General features: G+C 41.1%; 1 protein-coding gene across 1 annotated transcript in view; it reads left to right on the forward strand.

The window, feature by feature from the left end:
* Nucleotides 1–12,602, forward strand: part of STMND1 (stathmin domain containing 1) — a 90,091-nt gene extending 77,489 nt beyond the window's left edge. The window contains exons 3-5 of the mRNA XM_078687965.1: nucleotides 5,549–5,700; nucleotides 9,951–10,085; nucleotides 12,068–12,602. Coding sequence (XP_078544091.1) covers nucleotides 5,549–5,700; nucleotides 9,951–10,085; nucleotides 12,068–12,397 — 617 coding nt within the window. The 3' untranslated portion in view covers nucleotides 12,398–12,602. The remainder of the gene's footprint in view (nucleotides 1–5,548; nucleotides 5,701–9,950; nucleotides 10,086–12,067) is intronic.
* The last annotated feature ends 1,323 nt before the right edge of the window (nucleotides 12,603–13,925 follow it).

Here is a 13,925-nt window from a genome sequence, read left to right on the forward strand (position 1 = left end):
CAATATCCCTGCTGGATGTAGATCAAGTTTTGTCTAGTGGCAGTTTTGACTCATCATAAAGTAGTACAGAGGGTTAATATGCCTGCTGCAAAGAACATGTAACTCACAGAACTGTATTTTATGTAGATAGCACAGTGGTTTACTGCTTTTGTCACGTAGATCCTTTTGTTAAGTGCAGTTCAGAAGTTACAATCCTAATGTAACACAGTGACCTATGAGCTGTCACCAAAGAGCTGCATGCAAACTGTATGGTATAGGTTAAGAAGTTATGTTTTTCCCCAGTCTTTCATTATGCTATGCTGATAAATGTTGTCGTACTATTTAAATCCTGAGTTGTGCTTCTCCAGACCAAACACTCTTAAAATATACTGCCTAATATGGATAATGTGATTCCTACACCGTGTAACCTTCATTGTCCTATGTAACATTTCCTATAGTTTAATTTACGCATTTATGATTCTTTGTCTCCGCAGAATATGTGTGTGATGTAAAGTGCTCCGACACCCTACACTAATATGGGTAGCGCTATAAAACAAATTAAATGCATATGAAACAGAGGCTATGGAGAGATGAGGGACACTATTGCAGGGAGGTTGTGAGGGAATCAGTGGAGAAGGAGGTCATTAAGGGGCATCGAAAAAGATTCTACAATGGGGCACCGTCAATGCTAAAACCAGCCATGTCTGCCTCTGTGTGATATTGGGTCCTAAATAGGTGACGGGTGAAGGGAGCTCTTATTATGTGAAATATGGTGGTACCCTGTGAGATGGCAGGTCTGCAATTGAGAGCTGAAAGTCTTCTATCACTTGCCACGCTTGTTGGTCTACTCAGCTCCACCTCCAACCCACCCATAGGCTCTGGTGATTTCATAAACATTAGGGGGCTTATTTACAAGAGGACTGCACCGCTGGAGCATCGCTTTTTTTTCAACGCTCCAGTGGTCTCAATCATATTTATGAGGTGACACAAAGCCACCCTTCATGGCTTTTCATGGCGTCATGGATATGGAGTAAGCGCTGCGTTGCCTTACTGTGCTTCAAGGAGGTGTTCCATGGACTTTGCGACGCAACAGCCATGGATTTTTTACGCCTCCAGAGCAGGCGTAACGAGGAGAGGTGTTTTCATTTCTCCTTTTTTTTCCCTCTTTCCTTGTGTGCTGCATTCTGCAGTACACATAGAATGAGAAAAATGTCTCTCTGGGTTGTTTTGGTGTAGGAAGGTGCCCCTTCCTGCACAAAACAAATTCTGCCAACAATGCAGACATCCTTGAACTGCGCCATGGTGCAAGGGTGCCTGCGTTGTTGGCGCAAGGCACCAAATTGTGCGATGGCTGAAATTAGAGGAATGCACTGTATCTTGTAAATACGGTGCATTCCTGCCCTTTCAAATTAAGGTAGGGCAACGCAGCAAAAAGTATTGCGGCGCTGCCCCACGCAGTTTTTTTGTAAATGAGGCCCTGAGTTTGTCCAATCATTGAAAGCGGCGCAGGGATTGGCGTGGCGCAGCCATTTACAGACACAGTAATTACAGGCTGCGCGCTGATCGACGAATAGATACTGTAGACTTCACAATTGTGACAGTGAAGATCCATTTCCAGCCAAGGGTTCAACGGTTGTCACAACAGAAGGTGCAATCATCCTGCACGTGCGATGCCCTAGCAATTGTACACAAATGACAGGTGATCATTCTGTTGTGACGTCGGCTCGTTGCAACGAACAATAGACGCCGGAAAACGCGTCTGTCTCTGCCTAGAAGAAATTTTTTTCCCCGGAGTTTTACATAGCGCGAACTTGACCTGAAAGTATCGGGTATCAGAGCGCTCTGCCTGAGCACCATTTGTGTTACATAAGGACACATTCACATTTGTTATGTTAGGCACGTTTTCTTTTGTTTGCGAGTGGATGCGAAAGGTTGGAGTTTTTTTTCTCTTTTCTGTGCCATTGTATAAAAAAAAAAAGCTTGTGGGGAAACAAAGCTTTCACCATGATGTATCTGAATACGGCTTAAGAAATGCAATTCCATGAATTTGAGAAAAAATACTTTTTTCCAGGCAAGGAATGTTTCCCCGCTTGATCTGCCTTAAGACTTATTTGACTAAGTGAATTAGTTTATGTCTTCATTTAAATCCTGTGTTTTCGACGAACAATGTCAGTTCTAGAGCTCGTAGAAACATTGGAAAACAGTAAGGGTGGAACAAGGATGCAAAACTAGTGGCAGACTGGGCAGTCAAGTCAGTCAGTGTTTCGAGATGCTCACAATGAATATGTATGAGATCATTACATATAGTGACTTTCATTCGTGACTGTTTGCATACGTGCTCATCATTCAGAAAACCCTTCTGGATTTCACTATATTGTGAGGCGCTTAAAATAGTCTCTATTCAGTCCAATATACGGGAAATGGCCTCGATGTGCTCTGCCATTGACAACTGGTGGAAAGGAAAGAGGTAGCAGTTAAAACAAATTGGCAGAAGGCAATAGCTGCTAGAAAAGGAAAAGCCAAGTGTGACCACATCATAAATAAACTGTGTTTGGCTTTACAATCACTGAGCTCTGCAAATGTCAAAGCAAGTCAAAGGCATGACAGTGACAGGCCTATAACCAGAGTTGGATAGGGACCAAAAATAGTGTCCCACATTTGTGGATCGCTACCTTTCATGGAGCATTGCAAGGTTAGTATCAGGGAGATCATTTTGGAGAATGTTACCGTAAATATGGCCTTTTATGGCTTTTAGAATCGGTAACATAGGACAGGACGGAAAACTCCAATATTTCAGTGCATCTCACCCATGGGTTTCCTGGCACTCATCTTCGGGTCCCTGGTTCTGCCTTTGCCCATGCTTCCTCCCTATTATTCCTGAGTCCCCTCCTGGCCATTAAGCCCAAAAGTACCTGCTCATTCATAGGGGAAAGGAAGAGAATCGCGTCATGTATTTTCACTGCTGTTTGCTGCATTAATGATGGAGATTTAAATAGCATATGGTGTATTACACTGAGTGTCGACTCGTCTCCTTCTTTTCTCCACATTGGACCATTTAGGGATTGAATATGTGGCGTATACATATACCACACATTCAATCTCAGTAATCATATGCTTATTATTACCACCAGGAGTCTATGTATATGCCAATGAAGGCGACAAATGATGAGTCAACACTTGGTGTACAAAGTTGATCATTGTTGAAAAGGCGGCTGGAATGGAGTGGTTTCTACTGGACAGAATTTAGAATTGTAATGAACTAAACAAATAAGGTCACATTCCTCTTAGGTTTTTTTGGCTACCCTTACTAGGATTTATTCAGTAGATTTGTGTAAATGAGAAAGAATGCCCCGGACACTACTTTAGTTTTTGCACATTTTTTATAGCTGTGCCATGTACCAAAAGTTTTTGATAGATTATGAAAATGTGAATAACCGGAGACAGACTTAAATATTCACGGGTTATATTTGCACATGGAACAATAAAGATGATACAATAACAGAGATTCTCTTCCTTTCATTAATTGGGGGATGATAGATATTTGCATAATTTTAATTGGTAGGATTCATTCATTAGCAAATAAGTAATGATGAGAGGTATCCATACTGAAATTAGAATTGAAGAAGAATGCCTAGATACTCTCTAGATTCAAAGGCCTACTTGATTTTAATCATGAAAAAGATGTAGACTCTTACTACAGACAAACGGATTTAGGAGACGGACTCCGTTCATGGGCTCTGGAACAGAAGAGACAGACTTTCACTGTGAGCAGTGAATGGAAGAAACGGTCCAGGGACTTGGACAAAATATAGAGGAGATATGGTTTCATCATTGGCATTGTTGTCAGATACTGAACACCAACACAAGCAAAACGTTAATACACATACACACAAACACAAATCTTGTGTTACAAGTTCTTGGTCGGCTTTGCCAAATGCAGGCCATCTCAATAACAAGGGACCCTAGTCATGGTTTCAACTCATGCCTCTTTCTTCCACCACCCTACACATCCTGCCTTATTATCTCACTCAAGCATGTCCTTTTCAGCTCTCCTTTCTCCCTGCTTATCTAATATTTTTTTCTTCCTCATTGCCTCCTGTTCTACCAGTCTCTCTCTTGATCTGATCAAAATCTCATTAGGAAAAAGAAGCCTTAGGCCCCAAAAATTAGTGCTGGTCCATTGGCAACCGAATGCACAAATTAAGCACCGCATTCTCCTGCATGGGCCTTCGGATATCGGCTGAATGCCCAAATTCCCAATCCGACCCTGCCCCAAAAAAGGTGCGATGATTCTTGATTGTGAAACACGTTTGAGAACGGTCCTTCTTTCACTGACATAGTAATTGTTTTTAAGGTGGCACTGACTTTCGAATTTGACATTATGAATGATCAACATTGAAAACCTTGATACCCATAGCTTCTGCTGTTGACTTATTTCTGAACCAAAATCTTTAAATAAAAAAAATTGAGGGATGGAGGGAGATCATTATGATTTTCAGATTATCATGTGATATAGTATATTATTATGTGAGACATCTTATATTTTCAACGGCCAGATGAATACTGGGACCGAGAACTAGTTGAACATAGGAAACGGTTCTCTAGCCCTCTGGATCTGAGCTCACAAACTAGCTGGCAATGCCTGCCTAAATCCAGAATTGATCTGTGCTGACTATGTAAGACCCTGGTCGCCATAGTGTTGCAAGAGATCACTCCCTTGGATAGTCGTTTGAGTGGAGGTCAAAGGTGGAGTGTAATCATGAGTCTGGTTAAGGAGTTGTGCAAATAGTTTCGGGTATTTACTACATCTGGTAAATCCCATTTCCTGATTACCTGTGGGTAAGGACGTATTTACCAGGTGTGGTAAATACCTCCTATTCGGAATTTCAAATTTGGAAATGAGGCATAACATTTAGGATCAATATAAAAACTACTGAATTTCGCATGTTTTGCCTTTTTACTGGTATTTTACCCAGATAAATGTCATCAAGTTTGACCGGCCAAAAATCTATTATAGAAAAATGCAAAGTTTGTGATTATTATCAGACTGCTCATAAATTTCATCCCTATATACGAGGATCAGAAACAGCCCTTACCTTGTAATCAGGGTCACAGTTTATGAAAAAACCACATTGTTGGATAATGCGGATTCCGCTCTCTTGCGCTCTAACGATACATCCTGTAAAGGAAAGTAGAGTATTCTATAAAGGAAAGTAGAGTTAGCAATATTGTTTCCTATTCTACACCCCTGTAGTACTATCCTACTATCCATACTTCAGTGGCCCCAGAAACTTTTGAAATGTAATGACTGAGTTTGACTGAGTTTTAATGTGTCCGAATAATAAAGAAAGCTCCTTCAGTGCACATGAGCAATGGTGTCCTTATTTTATATTCATTTTCTTCTCTCGTTTACACATTCACCTTAATGTTTGTGTCTGGGATTTAGTTATGTTAGAGTGGTCTACAACCCAACAATTTTCAAAGTGGCATGCCCAACCCTGGCTGAAAGTCGTTAAACAACCAAACCCATGGTGTCCAGACTAACCAATGTTCTCTCTTTTATTTTTAGAGCGCTCATTATTTGGCGGCGGATTGACCAATCAGCAAGGACCTCCCCAGGAAAGAGCGAAATCCTCAGACATCCTAGAGGAGCTCATGATGCAAGGAATAATACAAAGTCAGCCTAGATTTGTGAGAAATGGCGAAGCTTTTGATGTCATGGTACGTGCAGTTGCGTTTTTCAATACTCTAGATTCTTGACTGTGAGTGAAGAAGAAAATAGTTGATTTTTGCAGTAGAAGTAAAGAACAGCAAAGTCAATAAAAACGGCCTTTTTCCCAGTGCTAAAGCAAGCACTCTTGTTTTGCTCACAATCATAGTGTATGCAGTTTCAGGAGGCAAAATAAATTAATAAGGCTATTCCCGGTACCCACATCCCCACTTCAATTACATGCATGTGTCTGTTATGGCAGTTCCACTAACAGTCCTCTGTACTGTTGCTTCCATATAATGAACTTCAGAGGTTCACATGCTTAAGTCATTCCCAATGTTTGTTTTATACAGGATGAATATACATGCATGTATGACAAAATACAGAAACATTAATGAGCAAAATAAACCGGTTCTACCTATTTTTGATTGTTTCTCAAAATAGTTGGCATCAAGAAAAGATTTGAAAATTGCAATGGTTCCATTCACTCCCAAGAAATTATTGAGATAATTTTACTCGAAAATTCCTTTCTTGTTCGCTACCGCTCCTAACACTGATGTGAGGTGCTACAGTCCCTACACCAATGCACACTATTGGTAACGAAACTGCTCACTTAATGCATTATAAGAGTCATACAAGGCCTTCAGCCCCTTGATTTCCTGGCTATTTATTGCACCAAGCAGGGCTTGATTAGTTACACAGAAAAGCAGAGTCTTACATTTTTGGAAGAGGCGCTGATATTGTCATGAAGGTGCTTGATCAGCTTTGATTCAAATGGTGATTTATGGTTGATGTGTGTGTTTATGTAATGTGCGCCTGTGTTGTCAGCACTTGTTGTATACCCACAAGTGGAATGTGGAGGGTGCACAGTCAAGTGTAGCCCAAAAACTGGTTAATATCGACAGAGAGACTGGGAAAAGCGGTTACAAGCATCAGGCATCCCCATCCACCACGACACCAATAACAATCAGCTTTATCTGAATGTGCTGTCCTTAGCTGATATGAAAGAAAAAGGGAGTTCCCCCTTGATCCTATGAGGGACGGGGTAATTAGTGTAAAAGGAAAAAGAGTCCCACCAAATGTCTGCTATACTATAATGTTATTGCAGTAACCCTGGTCTTGGTCAGAGGGCACTATATCTCAAAGTTTACTGAATTATTGTCCAAAAATTGGACCACATCCAAAGCAATACATTTGAACACACATTATAAATGCACAAGGTACGTCAAGAGGAGTTCTAAATTAAAACCACATGTATGCATTACATTTTTTTTAAATGACATTTTATTATTAAAACCTGAGGGAATCACCCTCTGTCATAAAAAGAAACACAATATACACTGTCACAAATTTGGAAAAAATTATTACACAATTCATATCATAGAAAAACCAAAAAAGTCGACGCAGCGTTTCGGTGCTGTTTGTAGATCTGACACCTTCTTCAGGACGGTTTATCTACAGGAAAGATTTATATGCATTTAATACACACACTCCTCTTACTAATAACGTACAAGAAACACATAGTCTCATTGTTAATTATATAGCAAGAAGTAGTTGGGTATTATCACCAACCCTGTGAAGAAAGTGATAAGATTTGCAAAATCAAAAAATGAGAAGGTTTTGTACACAAAAAATCTATTTGTAAATAAATGACTCTGTTTATTTTAGTGGTAAAAAATGGAACAACTTATATCGCTACAACCAACAATTTTAGATATTCTTTTCATGGATTAACAATGAGACTATGTGTTTCTTGTACGTTATTAGTAAGAGGAGTGTGTGTATTAAATGCATATAAATCTTTCCTGTAGATAAACCGTCCTGAAGAAGGTGTCAGATCTACAAACAGCACCGAAACGCCGCGTCGACTTTTTTGTTTTTTCTATGATATGAATTGTGTAATCATTTTTTCCAAATTTGTAACAGTGTATATTGTGTTTTTTTTATGACAGAGGGTGATTCCCTCAGGTTTTAATAATAAAATGTCATTTTTTAAAAATGTAATGCCTACATGTGGTTTTAATATAGAACTCCTCTTGACGTACCTTGTGCATTTATAATGTGTGTTCAAATGTATTGCTTTTGATGTGGTCCAATTTTTGGACAATAATTTAGTAAACTTTGAGATATAGTGCCCTCTGACCCAGACCAGGGTTACTGCAATAACATTATAGTATAGCAGACATTTGGTGGGACTCTTTTTCCTTTTACACTGTCCTTAGCTGAGCCTCACTGCCTATAATGTCGGAGCATGGATCAGCGTCAAATTTGGCAGCGCCTTGCTCCGACATTTCCAAAATGCAGGGATGCTCCGTATCTACAAGAATATAGGTAACCTCCTGTGTTTTCCTTAGTGCTAGCACTAAATGTAACTGCCTAGCGCTAACGCAGGCACCTTTGTAGTATAGTGCAAAGGTGCCTGCGTTGCAGGGAATGATTGTTTATGTGCAGGAAGCTGTCCCTTCCTGCACATAAACAATCAATATTGGCGATTTGTTACTTCTCTGTGTGCTGCAGAATGCATTACACACAGAAGTAGGAAATTGAGATCCTTTAATGATTGTTTGTGTGCAGGAAGGAACACCTTCCTGCACATAAACAATCATTAATGGTGTTTTGCTCTTTCTATGTGTGCTGCAAATTGCAGCACACATAGAAAAAGCAAAAATAAGGAGAAATAAAAGTATTTCTGCTTGTTGCGCCATTCTACTGCCTGCTATTCATGGCGTTAGTTTTTGGCTCTGCCTCAGATTTACACATCCTTGTAAATCTGGGGAAGCGTCAAAAAGCAATAGGTGTTGCAGTATAACACCCACAGCAACACCCATTGCATGCCCCTTTCACGCAAAGTGATGTGTGTAAAAGGGGCCGTATTTACAAGGCGGCGTTAGGCCAAAAAAAGTAGCTTAACGCCGCTTTGTAATTATGGAGAAGAGCCTAGCACCACCAGAAGTTCGCTAAAAGGGACTTCAGGTGACGTTATCCCCTTGTAAATATACCCCCTCTGTTCACTGCCTCCAGCTCCTGTCTCCTCAGCAGGGATGTTCTCTGTGTTTGATTTATCAGCCACCCTTGTTGTCCAATTCATGGAAACCATGTATGATAGAAAGTACATGTACAACCACAGGCATAATTTAAATGGAAAAGAGGAGTAAAAAGTTGAAGAAAGGAAAAAGGGGAACCAGAATAGTGATAAGACACATATTAGCAGGAGGAAGTATTCAAGTTAAGAGATAGGAAATAGGAGAGTGAGCGATCCGTCAAGAAATATAAATAATAATAGAGCCCAGCTGTGAAACATCATATTGATAGTAAAAAATCTACTGGGAGACAGCAAGTCAGATTTGGTCTGGCCGGCTATCATCTCCTGGAAGCCATTGCCATTGCCAAAGAAATACCTCTTATGTGTCTTCCTGAAGCAAATGGGTTTAACACCTCATTCAGATCATAAAAACCACAGCCATGGCCAAAACATTGCTCTCTCAGGAGTACCCTTTACGTGGACACACATAAGTGGAGCTTACATTCCACCACCCTATGTTCTGTGAGTAGGATTTTTTGTGTGCAGGTATCTGGTTGATATCTGGTTGGTATTTCTTTTGCCACCCTTTATTACGTTTAACACCAAGGCAAGCCCACTATGGACTCCACTCAACGCCTCTTCCTTGCTAGTATTCGCCCAAAACCACGAAGATGGTCTGAATCCCAGAAATCCGTGAAAAATCTGCCCCAGTGGCTTAGTCCAACCCAATGCCGGCCTGTTCAGCCCTTATGTCTATCGTGGTCCTGTCCATTTGCATGGGAAGGCAATCACATTCTGGGGTCTCCTGAATGAGTCGCTCTCCTGCACCACTTGGGAGGAGCATTGCCAAAGCCCAGCAGCTCATCTGCCTGCCCCACAGCTCATCTAAGGGTACAAGGGAATTGACTTCTGGGAACAATCTATGTTCATCCCCACAAAGTCATATCATGCACTCACATACCCAGTTAGATTCCTGAAAATGTTGTCAATCACTCTAGACACAGTCTATGCACATTGTGTACTGAACCCCAGCCCAGTTAGCTTATAGGGACACTAGGGTCTGACAAATGTGTCCCTCATGAGATCATGCCATCTGGCACTCTCATTCTCTCACATGTAGGGAGGCTGTGAAGACGACATGAAGTGGTCAAGAGCCACTTTAATTTTTTTGGCCTATTTTGCACATCTGCACATCTACTCTCATAAGCAAATAAAACATGTCTGTACTTTCTTCCTTAGGTGGAGGGGAACCGAAAACCATTGAAGCGACCACCCGCAAAATTAGAAAAACTGAAGACCAAAAAGAAAAAGAAGAAGGAGTTAACAAAAGAAGACATTGACCGTAAAATAAGAGCTGCGGAGGAGAGGCGAAAGGTAACCCACATTTGCATCAAAATATTTCAGCTGATATTTGCTGAAAACAAATCTGCCCTCTAGCAGTGCCTACATTCTTCATGCTACTCGGTGGCTTTGTCAGCAGTGGTGCATGTAACTACTTTAAGAACAGGGGTGTGAATTAGGCTGATTCGCAATGTAGCTTTTATCCCTAAACTGCGCAGTAGCTGTAGAAGTGGTGATGCTGACAGGGTCTGTCTGGTCCTCCTCCGGCTTCGACTGGAGAAGTTAGTGACTGACTTCAGGTGTTGTGAGTGCCTTCATGAAAAATCAAGGTCTGCAGTGACTTAGATCAAATTGGTGACATATGTGTTAATCTGAGTGCACGCCAAACCAGAATATACCTATTCCTGTGCTGGGACAGCCCCAGTGGGCAGAGACATTCCTGGCCTCATTTATGAGAAGTGGGGCATCGCTGGGTGAAAGCAGCGATGCTCCACTTCTCACTGCGCCCTCCTTGCGGCACCAATGATGCATCATATTTACAGTATGAAGCATCATGTCGCAAGGAATGACAGATACATTAGTATTACTGACGTATATGTCGGCACAAAAAGGGGCTCATTGCTGGAGTTGTGTCGGAAGCCTGATGCAACTCCAGAAATGTTCCTTTCACATGGGGCAAGGGCCTGAGTCACCCTTACGCCTGCTCTGAGCCAGGCGTAAGGTTTTGACGCATTGGTGTCCTAGAAGTGGTGCAGTGAAATCTATTAGATTTTGCTGCACCACTCCTACGTCCCTTTCTAGTGGGGGAACGCCCACACTGCATACATTATACCTGCCGCAGGTATAATGTAGCGCAGGGGTTTACGAAGAGACACATTTGCCTAGATGAGTCACTTCGTAAATATGGCGCAACATGGCGTATTATTTATGCCACCGCTGCATCACTAAAAGTGGCGCAACAGTCGCACAAAATTGACGCAGGCCGTCATAAATAAGGCCCTCAGTGAGGGTGAAGAGCTTTTCAATTAAAAATATATTCACCATTCAAAAGGGGAAGCTCTGCTCACTCTACTGGTAACATCCTGTCTGTCACATAGACCATGACTTCAGTAGACCGTCTGCCTTAAAGGCAAGAAACACTCAAACTCAGCTACCACATGGCTTGTCCACTGAGCACCGCAGCAACATAGCCCCCAAGCATTCTACTGACAATTTTTGGAACCAAACCTTTTACTGATATTTTTCCTGGACATTATGCATAATATTTTAGTGACTGGTGCAATTCACTAGTTTAGAAACGAAATCGAGGCACACCACATCAACAAAATTAAATTGATGTAACATACTGGCTTTTCCATTATGGATTACAGTTCAAGGGTTGAGTCTTTGCAATGAGTAATTTGTCGTTCTCCTTCACCAGGTGCATGGGACAAAATCTCACTTAGAATGGCCAATTTAATAATCTACAAAGATCTTTAGCTGAGCAGGCTCCTTCAGAGTGACGCCCCCTCCATTACCATGGCACATGGTATGCCCCAGGGCCTAAGCCTGTTTTCAACACTACAGATACATTTCACGGACTGAGCGGACTTGATATTATAAAAGTGTGCAGACTATAGAATAGTTTTAGAAGAAATTAATTGTTAGTAGGATATTTTGTGTGAGCTGAATTTGCATTGTCATGTCTATAGACCTTTTAAAGTTGGGGTTTTAGATCTTATGGGTTGTGTATATATGGATATGGCATTTTTAATAACATAAGAGTTTGAATTGTGAAGTTTTAGATAAGACTAAACAATACAAAATAAAAAATGAAAACACAGGCCACAACTTTCTTTGCTTTTCTGGAACTCTGTCCAATCATCTGAGATGTTACAGTGGCCAATAGGGGTTGCTTTGTTTAAGGCTAAGTCTCATTGTAGCTACTGCATGAGTACAAATGCATAAGTTATCTCCTCTGGTGACAAACACAGAAGGATGTACTTTACATTTTTGGTGTGGTATATTATTTTCAGACCAAAGAGGAAGAGCTAAAGAAAAGATTACGAACAGAAAGACCTTTCACAGCGCTTGCCCTTCGACCAATTCCAGAACACAGAGGAGAAGGTGATTCAATGGCGGAGGACGAGCTAGGACCCTCGGCACGAAGCCAGCTCACGGCCTTGAATATGGATGAAGAGCTGGAAGCGCAGAAACATATATCTTTTTTAGAGACCGCCCTGGAACAAGAAGAAAGAAGGAGTCATTTTGAGGACGTTGATGATCTAGGTGTGCTGGAGGCCGATGAAACCTTTAATCATCAAAATGTCGGTGCAGCTGACTCAGCCAGTGACATTTTCGAATAAGCATAGCATAATGTTTATATGTACTTGCACTTTAACACTTTTCTCTGAGCCACACTTTGCCAATCCTCTCCACATTCCACGTGCCTTCCAAGGTTTGCACTCCCAATGGCATTTTTATTAAAGCATTTAGCTTCATATATCGTCAATGGGCACTGTCCAGTGGCACAGCGGCAGGGATTAAATAAATCAGATGAGCTGGTCAGTACTTTGTGCGTTCTTTGTGTGATTGGCGCACCCAAAAATATTATTTAATCATTTTGATTTGTTTTAGCAGAACCTATAAGTGCCTAAAAGTGTTTTGTGACGTCACTCGTGTGAATCATTTAACACCTGATTGGTTTTATATTTGGTAGAGTTGAAGACATATTTGATGTTGTTGGAAAGAAAATGGTGATTCAATTGGCTCAACAGCTTTATTGTGATTGGTTGGAATTCTGAGGCACTTGGAATGATAACGAATTAGTGGAGTTGGATCAGATCAGTTCTTTGGAGAATTACCCTATCATAAACATGATGGCTTATTCAGCACCTAATCCCACAATTTTATTTATTTATTTAACCATTTATATAGTGTATCTGGACATATATGTAATACGGCTCCTTCCATAGAACAACACTATAACTGAAAGCAGGTTACATTGTATGGGGTATCAAACCCTAGTAGTGGTGCATGGGTGTTGGGCGTGAGAAAGTGTCTGTAGCTTCCAAGGTCCTTTATGGAGTGATGGTTAGTCCAGAATGTGTCTGAAGTGCTGAGTCTTGGCATGCTTTTGAAACGTGGCGAGCAACGTTGATATTTTATGTTGTAGAGCAGAGTTCCAGACTGAGGTAGCGGTTATGTTATGTTATGTTCATTTTGATTTATAAGGCGCAACAGCTACCCAAAAAGGGTTTCCCGGCGGTTTCAGAGAATGGTTAATAACGGGTGACGGGGATCTTGGGATTTAGCCAAGGGAGTGAGAGTGGGTTCTATTCTGTCTGTTTCCAAGGAATCCAAGATGGAGATATAACATTTGCTCTTGGTTATTAGAAAGTACAAAGTCTATTTTTTGAGGGTTCAGGAGAAGAAAGATGTCTTTCATGCATATGTGTGTGAGAGTGTGTGTATGTATAGGGTATTTCTATTGTGCCAACATAGCCAAAGGCAATGGAGTGGTGTACAGGTTGATCCAGGTTGGCAGTTGGGAGGGGCCGGGTTTCAGGGTGTTAATGCTGATTGTTTGGGTGCTATCAGCATATTGGTACAGGTCAGCACCTAAGTTTCTTCATATAGCTGCATGCTGCATTACCTTGCTATTACTGCAGGTTTTTTCTTTCCGCTGATGTAGATAAAATATTAATCCATTACTAAACATGCTCAAGTGTCTATGTTGTTGCTGCATTGTCCAGTGGACTACCAAATAAGTCATACTTGTATGAATTTGAGAAGAGAAGAACCACAATATTGTGCAGGCCTGGACTATAAACTACAGAAAGTGTACTTCAATGGTTTCCAATAATTTAAAATGGCTACATGATGAGCCAGGAG

Source organism: Lissotriton helveticus, chromosome 4_1 (genome assembly GCF_964261635.1).
Source record: "Lissotriton helveticus chromosome 4_1, aLisHel1.1, whole genome shotgun sequence".
NCBI classification, from domain to species: Eukaryota; Metazoa; Chordata; class Amphibia; order Caudata; family Salamandridae; genus Lissotriton; species Lissotriton helveticus.